The 13,953-nt window shown below is 40.5% G+C and overlaps 1 protein-coding gene across 3 annotated transcripts in view; it reads left to right on the top strand.

Annotated features, from left to right (window-relative positions):
* Window positions 1-13,953, top strand: part of DCLK1 (doublecortin like kinase 1) — a 246,736-nt gene that overhangs the window by 162,485 nt on the left and 70,298 nt on the right. For all 3 annotated transcript variants that reach the window (XM_042792601.1, XM_042792600.1, XM_042792602.1), the window contains exon 5: window positions 6,809-6,925. In XM_042792601.1, coding sequence (XP_042648535.1) covers window positions 6,809-6,925 — 117 coding nt within the window. The remainder of the gene's footprint in view (window positions 1-6,808; window positions 6,926-13,953) is intronic.

Raw genomic sequence — 13,953 nt, 5'->3', positions numbered from 1 at the left:
TGCAAATTCATTCACATGGATTCAGTAGGAAATATATCAGATTCATTTAGGCAAGGAGGTTTTGAGGAAGTCTTCTAATTTTGGCTGCCTACAAATGCAGAGTCGGAAAATAATTAGATATTGTGCCTTGTCAGAGAAGCTGTTGCAGTGATGAAAAATGTTTTTTAACTCTTTATCATCATTGCTGTGGGGTGGAATTTTTCATGACAGCAGATTCCTTCTCTGCTGATAAGTAAAATTTAACATCATAGCATCTGTATAGCCAAAGTATTAATATGGGGGTTTGTGTGAGACGATTCTGACAAAAAGATTAGCACTTGGAGAAGGCAGGAGGTTAAACTCTGCTCATATGCAGTAAAATCATGAAATACAGCAAAAATCTTGTGTTACTCTTTGTACTGAGTAAAAGAGCCCATCCCCATCCAAAAATACAACTTCTAATTAGGATATGTTCACTAGTACTCAAAACCTATATTTTATAGGTCATTCATGAGTAAGAGTCATCTTTTCTAACTCACAGGTTCCTAAGATAGGTCACAGAAATGAACATGTTCCATTGACTGTAGAAGGACCATGGGGTGAATAGTTCATACGTATACATCATATTTTTAGCTGTCTAAATGATAGACTAGATAAGTTCAGTCCTCTCAACAGTATCTTTAAGTTAGGTAGACAGGAACATGTTTGAAGATAAAGTAGGAAATACTTGAAGTAGCATTTTGATTATACATAGAATCTATTTACCTTTTTAGAAAAACTTTCTAAATAACTTCACTGAATTTAGAAACAAATAAGGACTTTGAAAGTTATACATTAGAGCAGAATGAGATATTATTTATAATACATGAATGCATGAATACCTTCCTTATTTTTAACTTACAAGGCATTTTTAGAGTAGTACATGCATCTGAAAGCATTCTTAGGTTGGGTGAAGCTATTTATGTTCCTAAGAGCTTGCAAGATTCTCTATTGATTTGCAATAAGGCATAGATGGCTTTAGCTGTTTGTATTTTATTGTATATAGCTTTTGCCTTGCCAGTGAATACTTACCCCGGTTTCAGAATTGGAGAATGATTTTTCACATGAAAGAAAATCTAGCTTTTTCTATATCTTATACCCCAGCCAAAGCATGTTTCTTGGCAAGAAAAAAAAAAAAAAAAAAGATTTAGGTATTTGCTACCACAATTATTTGGCATACAGTTGAAATAGACAGTATTCCTAGTCTTTGTCATGAGTGGAGGATGGGTTAGTGGTAAGAAATCAAATCAGAAGGTAAGACGTCTCAAAAAGACATGCATTTACAGTGACAGATAGCTTAGTGCATGGGATAAAACTTTAAGATTTTGTATTCTACGCATACATCGCTGTCCATCTGCATCAGGAAGATGCTGAACGGGAAGACATGCAGAACAAAATTGAAGTAGTCAGAACCACGACGATAGAAGATTTGAAATTACTTAAACCTCTGTGAAACACCTTGTATCCCTTTCATATCTGGAAACTGTATGATAGTTACCCTTTTGAACATCTTGTAATTACAAGTCATAGCTGCCACTGATTCATCAGTAGGGTTGGGTGAATTGCAGTGTACATCAGTGCCACCTGACAGGATAGCACCATTTCCCTTTTGCTAAAGAGAGTGGAACTTACTTCTGCAAACAGAAGATTACTCATTTTAATTGAAGGCATGAATGCAACTGCAAAGTAAAATCTTGTTAGCTGCATTAAGAATTAGCAACATAGAACAAATTACTCTTAACATTAAAAACTAAAATTGCTACTGTATTTGGGGTAATGATCTACTGATTGGCCTGAGAACATTGCTAGTGAGGGCAATGTCTTTAAGCAGCGGTAAAAGGTACTGGCCTAAGGCTTATAGTAAAGTGGCTTACCAACAACCACAGACATCCTTGATCCTCCCTCCTTGCTTATCTGGAGGATACAGTTGTTGCTGAAACCAAGTTAAATGTTCTTGTCTTAGAGAAACAGATTGGCAGGGATACCGAAAAAAAATATCTTTCCCCTCCACACAGACCTCAAAAAAAAGCAAAACACAGCAGAAAGTGATATTTTAGCTCAGAAAGGACTCATGAAGGCCATGCAGTCAACTTTTAAGTAGCTGACAAGTAGGCCTTTTTGATCTCCTGGTAATTTAGATAACTTTTCACATTCTTCTCTAGAAACACATTAAATTTATTCATTTTATGACACATTTATTGCAGATTAGTTACTCTCTGCTGCTTTCTTGCCATTGTAAAATCTAATGAACATAGAAGCTAATGAAACATTTTGGAAATGAAACATCACAGAGCCAGAGACTGGAGGTGTTATGATTCTGCATGGTAGCATCCCTTAATTACCTCATGTTACATTTTGTCCATTTGACAACAGGAAGAATCAAGACCTCACAAGTAAATATGTTGGGGTTCCACCTAGTTGCATCAGTTCCTACTACTCATTGACGCCACCATGCAATCTCAGGAGCTTCATGTTCCTTATCTTGTCCCTACAGTGTCTCGATGTCATATTGTAGCCGTGGGCTATTTCCTCTTTTTTTCTCAGCCTTATTGTTGTTAATGTCCATTAAATGCCTCAGATCTCTCTGGTAATACTCCATGCTATAAAGGGGCTGCAGCATTTTATTGTTAGTCTTGCTGCCCATAGTCTGTACTTCTCTCTCCTATTTTGTAGTTCTGTCTGTAGTTATACAATGGAACATCTTATTTCAAGATGTTTTAGCTGGAAAAACATTCTTATTTATCTGGTATTCTGAGTTGGAAAGCAATAAAGCCTGCGATCAGACCTTATAGTTGACCTTCTTTTGCTTCACGTTACCATGGGTATCATCATTTTGTTCCTTTAATTTTAGTCAGTCGATGGTGAGAGGAAGGACTGGGGCTTCGTGACACATTTCTTTCCTCACTGAACATGCTATAGAAACACCTGGTGTTTCTTATTGGCTGAGCATGCCCACATGAGTGAGAAAGGCAGTATAACTTTCTTCTGTCAGGAGTTCAGATCTATTTCTGATACAATTTTGGCATCAAAAGAAAATTGGGGGAAAAAATGCTCTTCTATTTCATGGCTTACCAAGGACCCATTGTATAGTCACCAGAACACTGTTGGTGAGGAGAACATACGTATTTATTTCCTTAACAGTATAGATCATGTATAGAAAACATGGTTTTAAAAAGCACACATTTTTGTTTGGTTTTCCCTTCCTCCTTAGGTACACGTAGTTCTCCTATAGCAACAGGCAGATTATGGTAGTTTCTTAGACGAGACAAACAGTGGTTGTGTGGTTACTGAGTGGGATCTTTGCCTGCAGTAAAGTTTTATTTTCAAAACTAAATGTGACAACAGAATTGCATACATAAACTGTTCTTGGGAGCTGAGACCTGCTTACAACAAGCAGCATGGTTACATTCTATCCATGACTGGAAATCCTTTTAGACTCTGTAAGTTGTCTTGCCACAGCCTTTGAAGTCATGAGTTGCCTGACCCTGGTGTGTGCAGCGCTGAAGGCTTGCCCACATGGTTCTCCACAGGCCATACTGTAGCCCAGGTCATTTATGAATGCTTTCCCCTTCCTTCCAGGACCTGGGATTCCTGAAAGCCAGTCTTGCTAGTAAAGACTGAGGCAAGGAAGCCACTCAATACTTTAGCTTTTTTCCTGTTCTGTGTTACCAGGTGTCGTGGTTTAGGCCTGATTGACAGCCAACCACAATGCAGCAGCTCTCTCTCCCTTCCCCTCCGGCAATGAGAAGGGACAGAGAGCCAGGATTGGGGTTCAAGATAGGACTGGGATGGGGGAAAATCCCCCTTTTATGATCACGAGCAAAAGGCAGACTCGTTAGGGGAAGAAAAAAAGAACATATATTTATTACAGACACTAAAAACACATAACAGAGTAGGACAGTGAGAAGCATTGCCACATCTTGAGAACACCTTCCCCCCACCCCTCCCTTCTTCCCGGGCTCAGCTCTGCTCCCGATATCTCTACCTCCTCCCCCAGTGGCGCAGGGGCAGGGAATGGGGGGTGCAGTCAGTGCTGCCGCTTCTTCCATCTTCGGTGGGGGGAGCTTCTGGAACTTGTTCCTCCTGCTCCATCGTAGTCCCCCTCTCACAGGAGACAGTCCTCCACAAACTTTCTCTGACGTGAGTCCCTCCCACGGGCCGCAGCGTTCCCCACACTGCTCTGTCATGGGTCACCAACCTTCTCCGACTGGATTCCCTCCCACAGCTGCAGCCCTTCCCGAGCTGCTCCGGCGTGGGACTCCCCCGCATGCTGCAATCCTCCCAGTGCTGAATTACAGCAGTGGGGCTGCCTTTTCCCACAAGACCCCGGCCTTCTTCAGGCACAGCACCTTAATTATTCCAGGCGGAAGCCACAGGCCATAAATCAGTGTCTGCTCCACCGTAGATCTCCATGGGTGGCCGGGGGGCCCGCCCTGCCGTCTCCCCACAGGATACAGGGGGGTATCTGCTCCGGCACACCTCCCCCCTCCTTTCTTCCTCCGTTCCTCCACTGACCTTGGTGTTCACGCAGCTGCCGCAACTCCTCCTCACAAGTCCAACTGCACTTCACCACGTCCCTTCTTAAATACGTTATCACAGAGGCGCAGCTGATGGGCTCAGTTTTGGTGCAGAGGTGGAGCTGACTTGGAGCTGGGGGAGCTTCGAGAAGCTTCTCACAGGGGGCCACCCCTATGACCCCCTCCCCTGCCACCAGAAAACCCCACCACTCACTCAACCCAGGACACAAATATAGAATCTTATCTCTAAGCTCATTATGACTCTGGGTGCTTATAAGATATTAAGAGAACTTGAATGAGCATTGATACTTGTAGTAACAGGAGAGTCAAGCTTTAGTGCACAGCATGAATTGCAAGAGATGTAGATATTTTTTTACACGTAAACAGGAAAGCTTTTCACAAAGTAAAGTATATTGTAGAAAGTAGCTGGCTGTTTTCTTCATGGACCCTTGTTTTTCTACTAAGCAAGTGACTATAGTTTAATGGTCATTCTACTTCACTCTTCTTGTTTATTGACCATTAGAATACTCAGTTCCCTTCCCAACTGATTCCTGTGAATGGGGTCCACACTGGGATTACATCAGAGCTCTGCAAAAACAAGTTGTCTGTTAGGTGTTTAGACATCTAAAATCTTTGTTTACAAGAAAGGTAAAGAACCTGTTTACATTTGATATGTATAGATAGTTTCTGGAGCATCTGTTGATTCTGGTACATCAGTGTAAGGTTCCTGCTGTAGTAACCTAGTGGAATCTAATTGAAAGCTCTCATCTGATTCCTCCTGTTTTCAGTTGATAATTCCTCTTACAACAGAGTAAATGTTTTTCTCTGTTTCCACTCATTGTTCAGTATGAAATGAGAGTAGTCATCAATGAATCACATAAAATGTCAACAGAAATTATCTACCACTGGGCATTAGGAAGGTGGGAGAATTCGGGAAGAAAAGCTTCTTTGGGAAGACCAGGGCATTTCTGTGCTCTCAGCTCTCAGCTGTGCTGGATGTTCCCTCAGTAACGCATCAGTTCTTGCTTCTATTTCCTTCAACAGCTTGATGAAAGACAAACAGTTAAGGCAGCCAAGAGAAATATATTTCATGACATCATTCTCTGGTGGATATGTTTAAGTTAATTAGTTATGCTCAATTTTATTTCTTTGTTCTCTAATCTGTCTAAACTATGTTACAGGCTCCAGTGATCATCTGTGAAGACTAAATAATGTGCAGACTTGTATGTGGTATTTTCTGACTAGGGAGAAAAAATTCTTGTTTATTTCTCTTAACCTATGTTGAGGAACCTTAACCATGGGAAGAAAATGGGCAACAGGTCTGATACAGAATGTTTACTGATGTATTTTTAAACAAGTAAAGTATACTGACGTGATCAGATGAACACAGTACAAACTTTGCTGCAGCCTTCTAATTGTATATTAGCTAAAAAATTTAAATCTTTTTTTTTTTTTTTTTCCCTGACTGTATAATATGATTATTTTACTATCCATTGTGAGTGCAAGACATCAATGTTATGCACACTAAGTTCTTTCATCCTTAGGCCAAGAAGTGTTTTGCAGGTGTAATGCAAGAATGCCTACAGAGCCGTGTGGGTGTCTGTAAACTCTAACCTGAACATCTTGCAGTATTCTCAAGTGGGAGGGTAATTTCGCCTCTTCATTGATTTTACTGATATCTCTTATGAGCAAGTAGTGCCATTTCCCTCAACCTGTGATGAATTGAGTGTGCTATACAATGTGGGCTGTTGCTCACTAGAGGATTAAGCAGGAGCAACAAACCTGCTTCTCTTTCTTCAAAGCTTTTCTGAGTGACAGACACCTGCGTCATCTTGTACAGTCTTAACATTTTGATACATAAAAGCAGACTTCTGGTTCTTCTAGAGGAGACTGACTAGGTTGACAAAAATGCTTACATTGCATTTGGATCATTTACAGAAAAACCACTGCTTTAGTTGTGCTGAAATCTTCAAAAGCAAATAAATTTTATGTGTAGTCTCAGCACTGTTAAATTAAGCTGTCCTAAGTACCTGCAGTAACCATGGTATCTGAAAGTCTGGATTACTGCAGCAGTTCTTTATCTGGGATGTGGTACATACTGTACTTGGATTTTAATGGAGCCATTTATACAGATTTTATATTTTCCCATAAAACCCCTCAAGATGAATGAAAACAAGTGTGGGCGAAATGTTTGTGCTTTTCAGGGCTCTTTCTGTTACAGAATCTTGCTGACTTTCTTAATTGCTAACTTATGCAGTTTCTTTGTCTTTTAGAATGTCGGGTGGTGAAATCCACTTCCTATACCAAAATAGCTTCGACTTCACGTAGGAGCACCACCAAGAGCCCGGGCCCATCCCGACGCAGCAAGTCTCCTGCTTCTACTAGCTCAGGTAAAGCACACAAGAAATCTTTCTTAACAACAGCAACCACTGTTTCAATACATTTGGCAATGTGCTTAAAATTATGTGTTTATTTGGAAAAACACTGTATGTATGAAGCAGCTGATAGTAAAAATTCACTTGTTTTCTCAGTTGCATCTGAGATGAAGTGTCTTCCCAATATAAAATAATTCTTCAGTGTTTTATAAATCATACTCTAGCATTCCCATGGTTCAATTTACTTTATTTTTCATGCATGATTTTGCTGCCAATACCTAAAGAGTGACAAAAAGAGGTATTCTTTGTACTAGGAACTGAGTAAGCACAATGCAAAAAGTAGCCCAAGTTATGCAGCATAGGATCTGTGTCTGCAAAAGGTTGATTTCACAATCCTTTTTTGTATTTTGTTTCTGAGAGAGTTAAGAGGCAGCAGTGAGGAAAGGATAGGTTAAAGACAATGAAAATATTGAGGAAACAGGGGGCAGGGCAGAGAAAGAATGCAATTACAGATGTGAATGTGAGGTGCAAATATAGCTGAGAAAGAAATAAGTCAGAGTTGACCTAACAAGCCAGTGGTACAGGCTGGAGAAGACACAGCAAAAAACTTTAAAAAGTTCTGTCTGAAGGGCCTTGCTTTGACTGCCTTTGCATCTGCTCCCACTAAATAGTCTATGACTAGTTCCCCCCCTGCAGCTTTTTCTCAAGCAAAGCAAATAAATAAACAAAAGAAGTGCATTAGATAATTTGCCAGTATTGATGCCAGAAAGTACAAATAATACTCGATGTGGGCCAGTTGACTAGACCCAATCCAGCATTTTCAGCATTCCTTGTGAATGTGGATTATGCAAGAGGCAAAGATTAGAGCTGAAAGCCATCTCACTCTTTCTGCTTTAAGTCTTCTGCCTACAGGGAAGCAAACATCATACTGGGACCTGCAGCCAGCACCATAAAGTCTTTATGGGGAGATGGTGATCAGAATGGCCCAGGTGCTCCTGTCTGGTTTCAAAGAGGGGAGGCATGGACCAGCTGGAACTGTATTTTTCACAAGAAGACTAAGCTGAGAAAAAAAGCATCCTTGCTCAGGGAAGGAGGAAAGTGGGAGGCACACAATGAGAGACAAAGGCGTAGATGTGGGTAGCAAGCAACATGCCTCCTACACATCCTGAGAACATCTGGAATAGAGAAACCTGAAAAGAGGGAATGGGAGGAAGTATCAGTTGTGATGAACAAGCCCCGAGTAGCTCTTCTTTAAGCACATATTAAGTATCTTTTTTTGTAGCTAGGAGGAACAGAGTTAAATGAAACTTTAGCAAGGGAGACCCTGTTTAGTGTGTGAATGTTATGGTCTCTTTCTGTTTTTTTCTAATGAATATTCATTTGGGAGTACAGGTAATGGACACTGAACCTGTATATGTTCATTTCTATGTGGAATAACTGTCCTGCTGTGCATAACAAATGTTTCTGCCATGGGACCAGCTGCATTTTTGCCATGTGGTATGTTGTTGGTTTTGGTCCTGAGAGAAATAGTACCGTTTTTACTTAAACATGCAGAATTGTAGGTGAATAAATTGTAATTTCCTGCAGTTCAGAATTGTAGGTGAATAAATCATAATTTCCTGCAGTTCAGTTTTACAAGAGTCTGAGCAGAATACCATTCCAAGTTCAATCACTGGAAAAGATCAAGAATCTATTTTACAGCCTGTGAAAAAAAAGAATGTTTTCATTATGCCACAATAATAATTAATATATCATTAAATTTATAAAAAGAAAAGAAACAGTGTAGTGGAAATATTAATGATTGGTTCTGTGCTGATGACAGGTTTACTTAAAAATAACTTATGTAAAAACAAAAATTTACAGGCAGTAGGCACATACTAGTTTGTTGAAAGATGGTCCATAACCTTGCCTACTTGACATAATCATCTGGACACTGTAATTAAGATTATCTTAGAGAAAGGCATCCCACAAAGCCCTATAGGAATGTATAGGATGCTGAAAGAAGAGTCTCTTGACTTTCTGGAGCCTGGGTGAAGAACAGGCTGAAGGGCAGGGCTCAAAGGGTTGGAGTGGGGCTGCACCTGGCAGGTGACCAGTCACCAGCAGTGTTCATCAGGGCTCCATCCTAGGGTCAGTTCTGCTCAATATTTTTATCAATGATCTGGATCCAGGAGTTGAATGCACCATTAGCAAGCTTGCTGATGATACCAAACTGGGAGATGCTGTTGACTCTCTTGAGGGACAAGAGGCCTTGTAGAGGGATCTAGATAGTTTGGAGCATTAGGCAATCATTAGTGGGATGAAATATAACAAGTCCAAATGCTGAATCCTTCATCTGGGATGGAGTAATGCCGGGCACAAGTATAAACTGGGAGGTTGGCTGGAGAGCAGCCCTACAGAAGGGGAGCTGGGGGTCAGTAGGAGTCAGCAGTGTGTGTGCTGGCAACCAAGAGGGCAAACCTCATCCTGGGGTGCATCAAACACAGCATAGCCAGCTGGTGAAAAGGGGTGATGATCCCGCTGTGTTCAGTGCTCATGTGGCCTCACCTTGAGTACTGTCTGCAGTTCTGGGCCCCACAAGTCAAGAATGTGAAGGTACTCAAAAGCATCTGGAGGAGGGCAACGAAGCTGGTGAAAGGGCTGGAAGGCATGTCCTGTGAGGAGAAGCTGAGGACTCTGGGTTTGTCTAGTTTGGAGAAAAGGAGGTTGCTCTCTACAGCTTCCTGAGGAGGGGAAGTGGAGAGGGAGGTGTTGGTCTCTTCTGCCTGGTATCCAGGGACAGGACACGTGGGAATGGCTTAAAGCTGCATCGGGGGAGGTTTAGGCTGGACACTGTGAAGCACTTTTTTTACCAAGAGAGTTGTCAAACACTGTGTGGTGGGTTGACCCTTCCTGGACACCAGATGCTCAACAAAGCTGCTCTATCACTCCCCTCCTCGGCTGGACAGGGCAGAGAAAATACAACAGAAGGCTCATGGGTTGAGATAAGGACAGGGAGATCACTCAGCAATTACTGCCACAGGCAAAACAGAATCAACTTGGGGAAAATTAATTAAATTTATTGCCAATTAAATCAGAGTATGGTAAGGAGAAAATAAAAACAAATCTTAAAACACTACCCCCCACCCTTCCCTTCTCCCAGGGCTCAACTTTACTCCCAGTTTTCTCCACCTCCTCCCTCTCAGCAGTGCAGGGAGATGGAGAATGAGGGTTGGGGTCAGTTCATCACACGTTGTCTCTGCTGCTCCTTCCTCCTCAGAGGGAGGACTCCTCACATTCTTCCCCTGCTCCAGTGTGGGGTCCCTCCCACAGGAGACCATCCTCCATGAACTTCTCCAACGTGGGTCCTTCCCACAGGCTGCAGTTCTTCATGAACTGCTGCAGAGCATTTGGACAATGCCCTTAATAACATGCTTTAACTTTTTGTCAGCTCTGAATTTGTCAGGCAGTTGAACGAAGTAGGTCTCTTTCAACTGAACTATTATTCTATTCTATTCTAAACATGTTACAGCTTAGAAAGGATAAACAATTGAAAACGTTTCTATAGAGGTTAATTTAATGGGGACAGTGGATCTGATTTGGATGTCTGTATCTCTTGTGTTTTCTTTCTGCAAATAGTGAAGTTAAATTATGTGAATGTTACAGGGAGCTTATTTCTAACCTTACATGCATGAGTATTTGCATCAATATTACTGTCGTAAAAGGAAGCAATATTATGTTCAGTAGGCACTTGCCCTCAAGAATTGTTTTTAGATCATGTAAAACTAAAAACAAACAATAAATAGATTTTAAAAGTATGCAGTTTTATACTAGACACTGCATTAAAAGAACAAGAGTGGAAAGAAAAAGAAACACTGAGTCTTAGATGCTGTTAGATAAAAAACAAAGTTCTTCCATGGAATTCAGACACTATGTACAGATTTCACTTTTATGCCATCCAGTAGGCCTATTTATTGGAATTACGTACCCATGACAGCAGCAAACAGAGAAATTACCATCTAGTGTACATATGAACTTGTATTTTTTTTCATGTTGTCTACATTAAACATCTCAGAGAGTCTTCTAAATGACTACTGCATAACTGGGAGTTATGCTTTTGTTGTCATGTTGTTACTTCTAAGTTTATGTATATGTAGGTTTTTTATTCTGTGCTTTTAAACTACTTTCAATTCATCTTTAAACTACTGTCAGGGGTTTTTCTTTCACTAGGGATAAACATAAAAAATACTCGAGAACAACAGTAGATTCTTTGTTCAGATCAAAGGCAATACATGCACATTCCAAAAATGAAAAGGTGCTTCATTTTGTGAAGATTTGTATCATAAAAGAGAGTTGAGAAAAGTAGTGATAAAGGGCAGGCAGAAAGCATTATTGATAGTGTACCCTTGAGAAAAAGCTAAGTGAGCTGTACGGAGAAGAGCACGTTGCTAATTAGAAAGAATCTGATTTCTCTTGTTTGATTCTTGCTGAGTTTTGAAAAGTCTGCGCATTCTTGCTATGCAAAAGGAACAGATGCCTGCCTCGATCATCAGTTCATGCCCATATCAAGATAATACACATGAATAACTACATGGGCCAAAAAAGGGAAGTTTCTTAGACAAAGAGTATGTTAAAAAAATGTAAAAATCTCAAAGTTGGAAATTGAAACTGCTAAAATCCTAAAATGAAGAGATACCTTTGACTTACCCTTTATTCTCTCCTGTATTCATTTATAGTATGGTATCATCTTTAATGTAGGTATTCATCATTATTTTTTTTCTCATCCAGCACAGGATAGCTGTTTGGAATTCATCATTTTTAGTTAAAGAGAGTACAGTCTTTGGGTCATTTTCCTATTGTTAGATGAACAGATATGTAAATGAGGCTTGGACATGTAGACAGTCTGCTTTGGTTTAAGCTATTAAGTACCATCCTCAAGACCTGTTTCCCTTCTTTGACAGAATTTCAAGTGGTAAATGAATCAAGCCGAACTTTGGCTTGAACTAAATGTTTATAAATGTGGTGAAATCTATGAGTTCCTTGTTCTGAGCAAATATGGGTGATGAACTTTCCCAAATTTGTCCCAATAGCTTCTGAAGTTGCTCGCAGCAATCAAAGGGGTTAATATGGGGAGTTGGTCAGTTTGTTGGTTTGTTGGTTTTCTTTAATGTCTGTGTCTCATTTTCACATGTCTGAGTTTGGAACAATACCATTTTACCTAAACTCTGGTGCTTTGCAGATAAATTCAATAATATTAATGAATTATTTTTAGAGAAAATCCTGCTTGAAGGCACTCACCCCTAATATGTAGAGCTTTCTGTTTCAGTCTCACCTTGTTGTGGTGGCCCCTGACTGTGTGCGGGAGCAGGCAAAGGACCCTGAGTGTCCCATCTCCTTGGTGAGCCCCCAGCCTCCTCTCTGGATTTCCCTCATCGTCTCATCTGGTACTGGGGGCAAAGGGCTCTTAGTGGCAGGGTCTTAGATAGCTTTCACCCTTTGGAGGTGCCTTTCTTGCTCCACTGCCTGAAAGCCCCGTACAGAACGTGCCATAACAACACTGTTGGGCTTTGCAGGTACATGGCCAGGGATATAACAGCCTGGGCACAACAGGATGAAAAATGTTGTGCTCTGGGACACACTGCCATGGCAGCGTGAGGGAAAGGGTAGAGCTGCAAGTGGAAAGCAGGCTACAGGGTTGCAGAGAAAGACCCTTAATGATACCAGTGACTAGAATAGTGCTCAGTGCCATGCAGGCTCAAATCTGTACTCTGGTTAACTGAGGGCAAGGAAATATGTGTCAGTCTGTAAGGGAATGGGAGACACACTCCTCACCCTTTCTTGAGCTATACAATCAACAGTGAGCAAAAAAGCTGCATCTGCTTTTACACCATTTCTTGAAATACTTGAGAGGAATGTATGCTTTTCCATAGGTGGTGTTCACCTTTCTTCTGTCCTTGATTTTTCCTTTTTTTTTTTGGTTAACAGAGCATATGTTTAATGTACTTATATTTTCCCAATAGCCTCCCTGGCTCCTGAGAGCAGATGCATCCTATTTTTATATAAAAACACAGAATACTTTTTTCTTAAAAGAGTACGTGCAAGCTAGGAAGATCTGTGTTAAGGGCTGACTTCTCCATTTTTATATGTTTTGTTCCATTTTTTATTTACATCTGACAGTGTTTCAAAACAGTACTACAAGTCAGAAATCTCGCTGCAGGAGGATTGCTTTCTGTTTTTTTACAAATGCATTTGAGGTATTGTGTGCTGCAGAATGCTTTCGGTCTAAATAGAGATCAGAAGCAGGGAACAAGGCAAAGAAGAGAAGCAGAGAAAGGTAGCATGACCTCCCAGGCAGGCAGAGGGCTGAAGTCTGGTTCCAAGTGCAATAGATAATCCTGCCTCTATTTAATTTTCCTGATGTCTTCTTAAAGCCTGTAAAACACTTTGATGTTGTTTTTTTTTTTGTTGTTGACATCAAGCATTATTCAAGAAAGAACAACATAAAAGAGACATTGATTTTCAGTGAGACTGGATATCGGCCTGTTGCTGGTGACTGAAAATTATGAATGTCTGACAGCTATTCAGTAGCTGTCGGCTTCAGTCCAGCTACTAATTAACACCATTGGTGGCAGCCTCAGTACAGGTGAAGAGGTAACAGATTCAAAGAAAACAGCACTTACTTCTTCATGATCATTATTTTTAATCAAATCAAGAGCAGCATGAGATGGCTGGAATTACTGTACCCCTGGTCTTTTAAATTAAGAAAAGATACTGCATTCAGGTGTAATCTGGTTTAGTTTCTGAAATCTCAACTCTAATTTTCAGGACTTGCTCTCAACAAAGGTAACGTACTCTTTTTTCAGTTCGAGCACATCCTTCAAAATTATTTCCTTCTCAACTCTCCTCCCTTCTAAGCTATCTCCTGTTTCCCTCAAACTATCATCCAAAATATTTTGGATGCTTGAAATCTCAATTCAGGTTTGGTGTTAAGAAGAGTTATTTTGGAGTTTCTGGTATTTAGTGTGACAAGTGTCTTTTTCAGGAGTAACAGGGTTGATACATAC

Source organism: Tyto alba, unplaced genomic scaffold (assembly GCF_018691265.1).
Source record: "Tyto alba isolate M040663 unplaced genomic scaffold, T.alba_DEE_v4.0 Super-Scaffold_2, whole genome shotgun sequence".
In the NCBI taxonomy this organism is placed as follows: Eukaryota; Metazoa; Chordata; class Aves; order Strigiformes; family Tytonidae; genus Tyto; species Tyto alba.
Note: the sequence above shows the minus strand (reverse complement) of the source record. Positions and strands in the feature narration are given on the sequence as shown.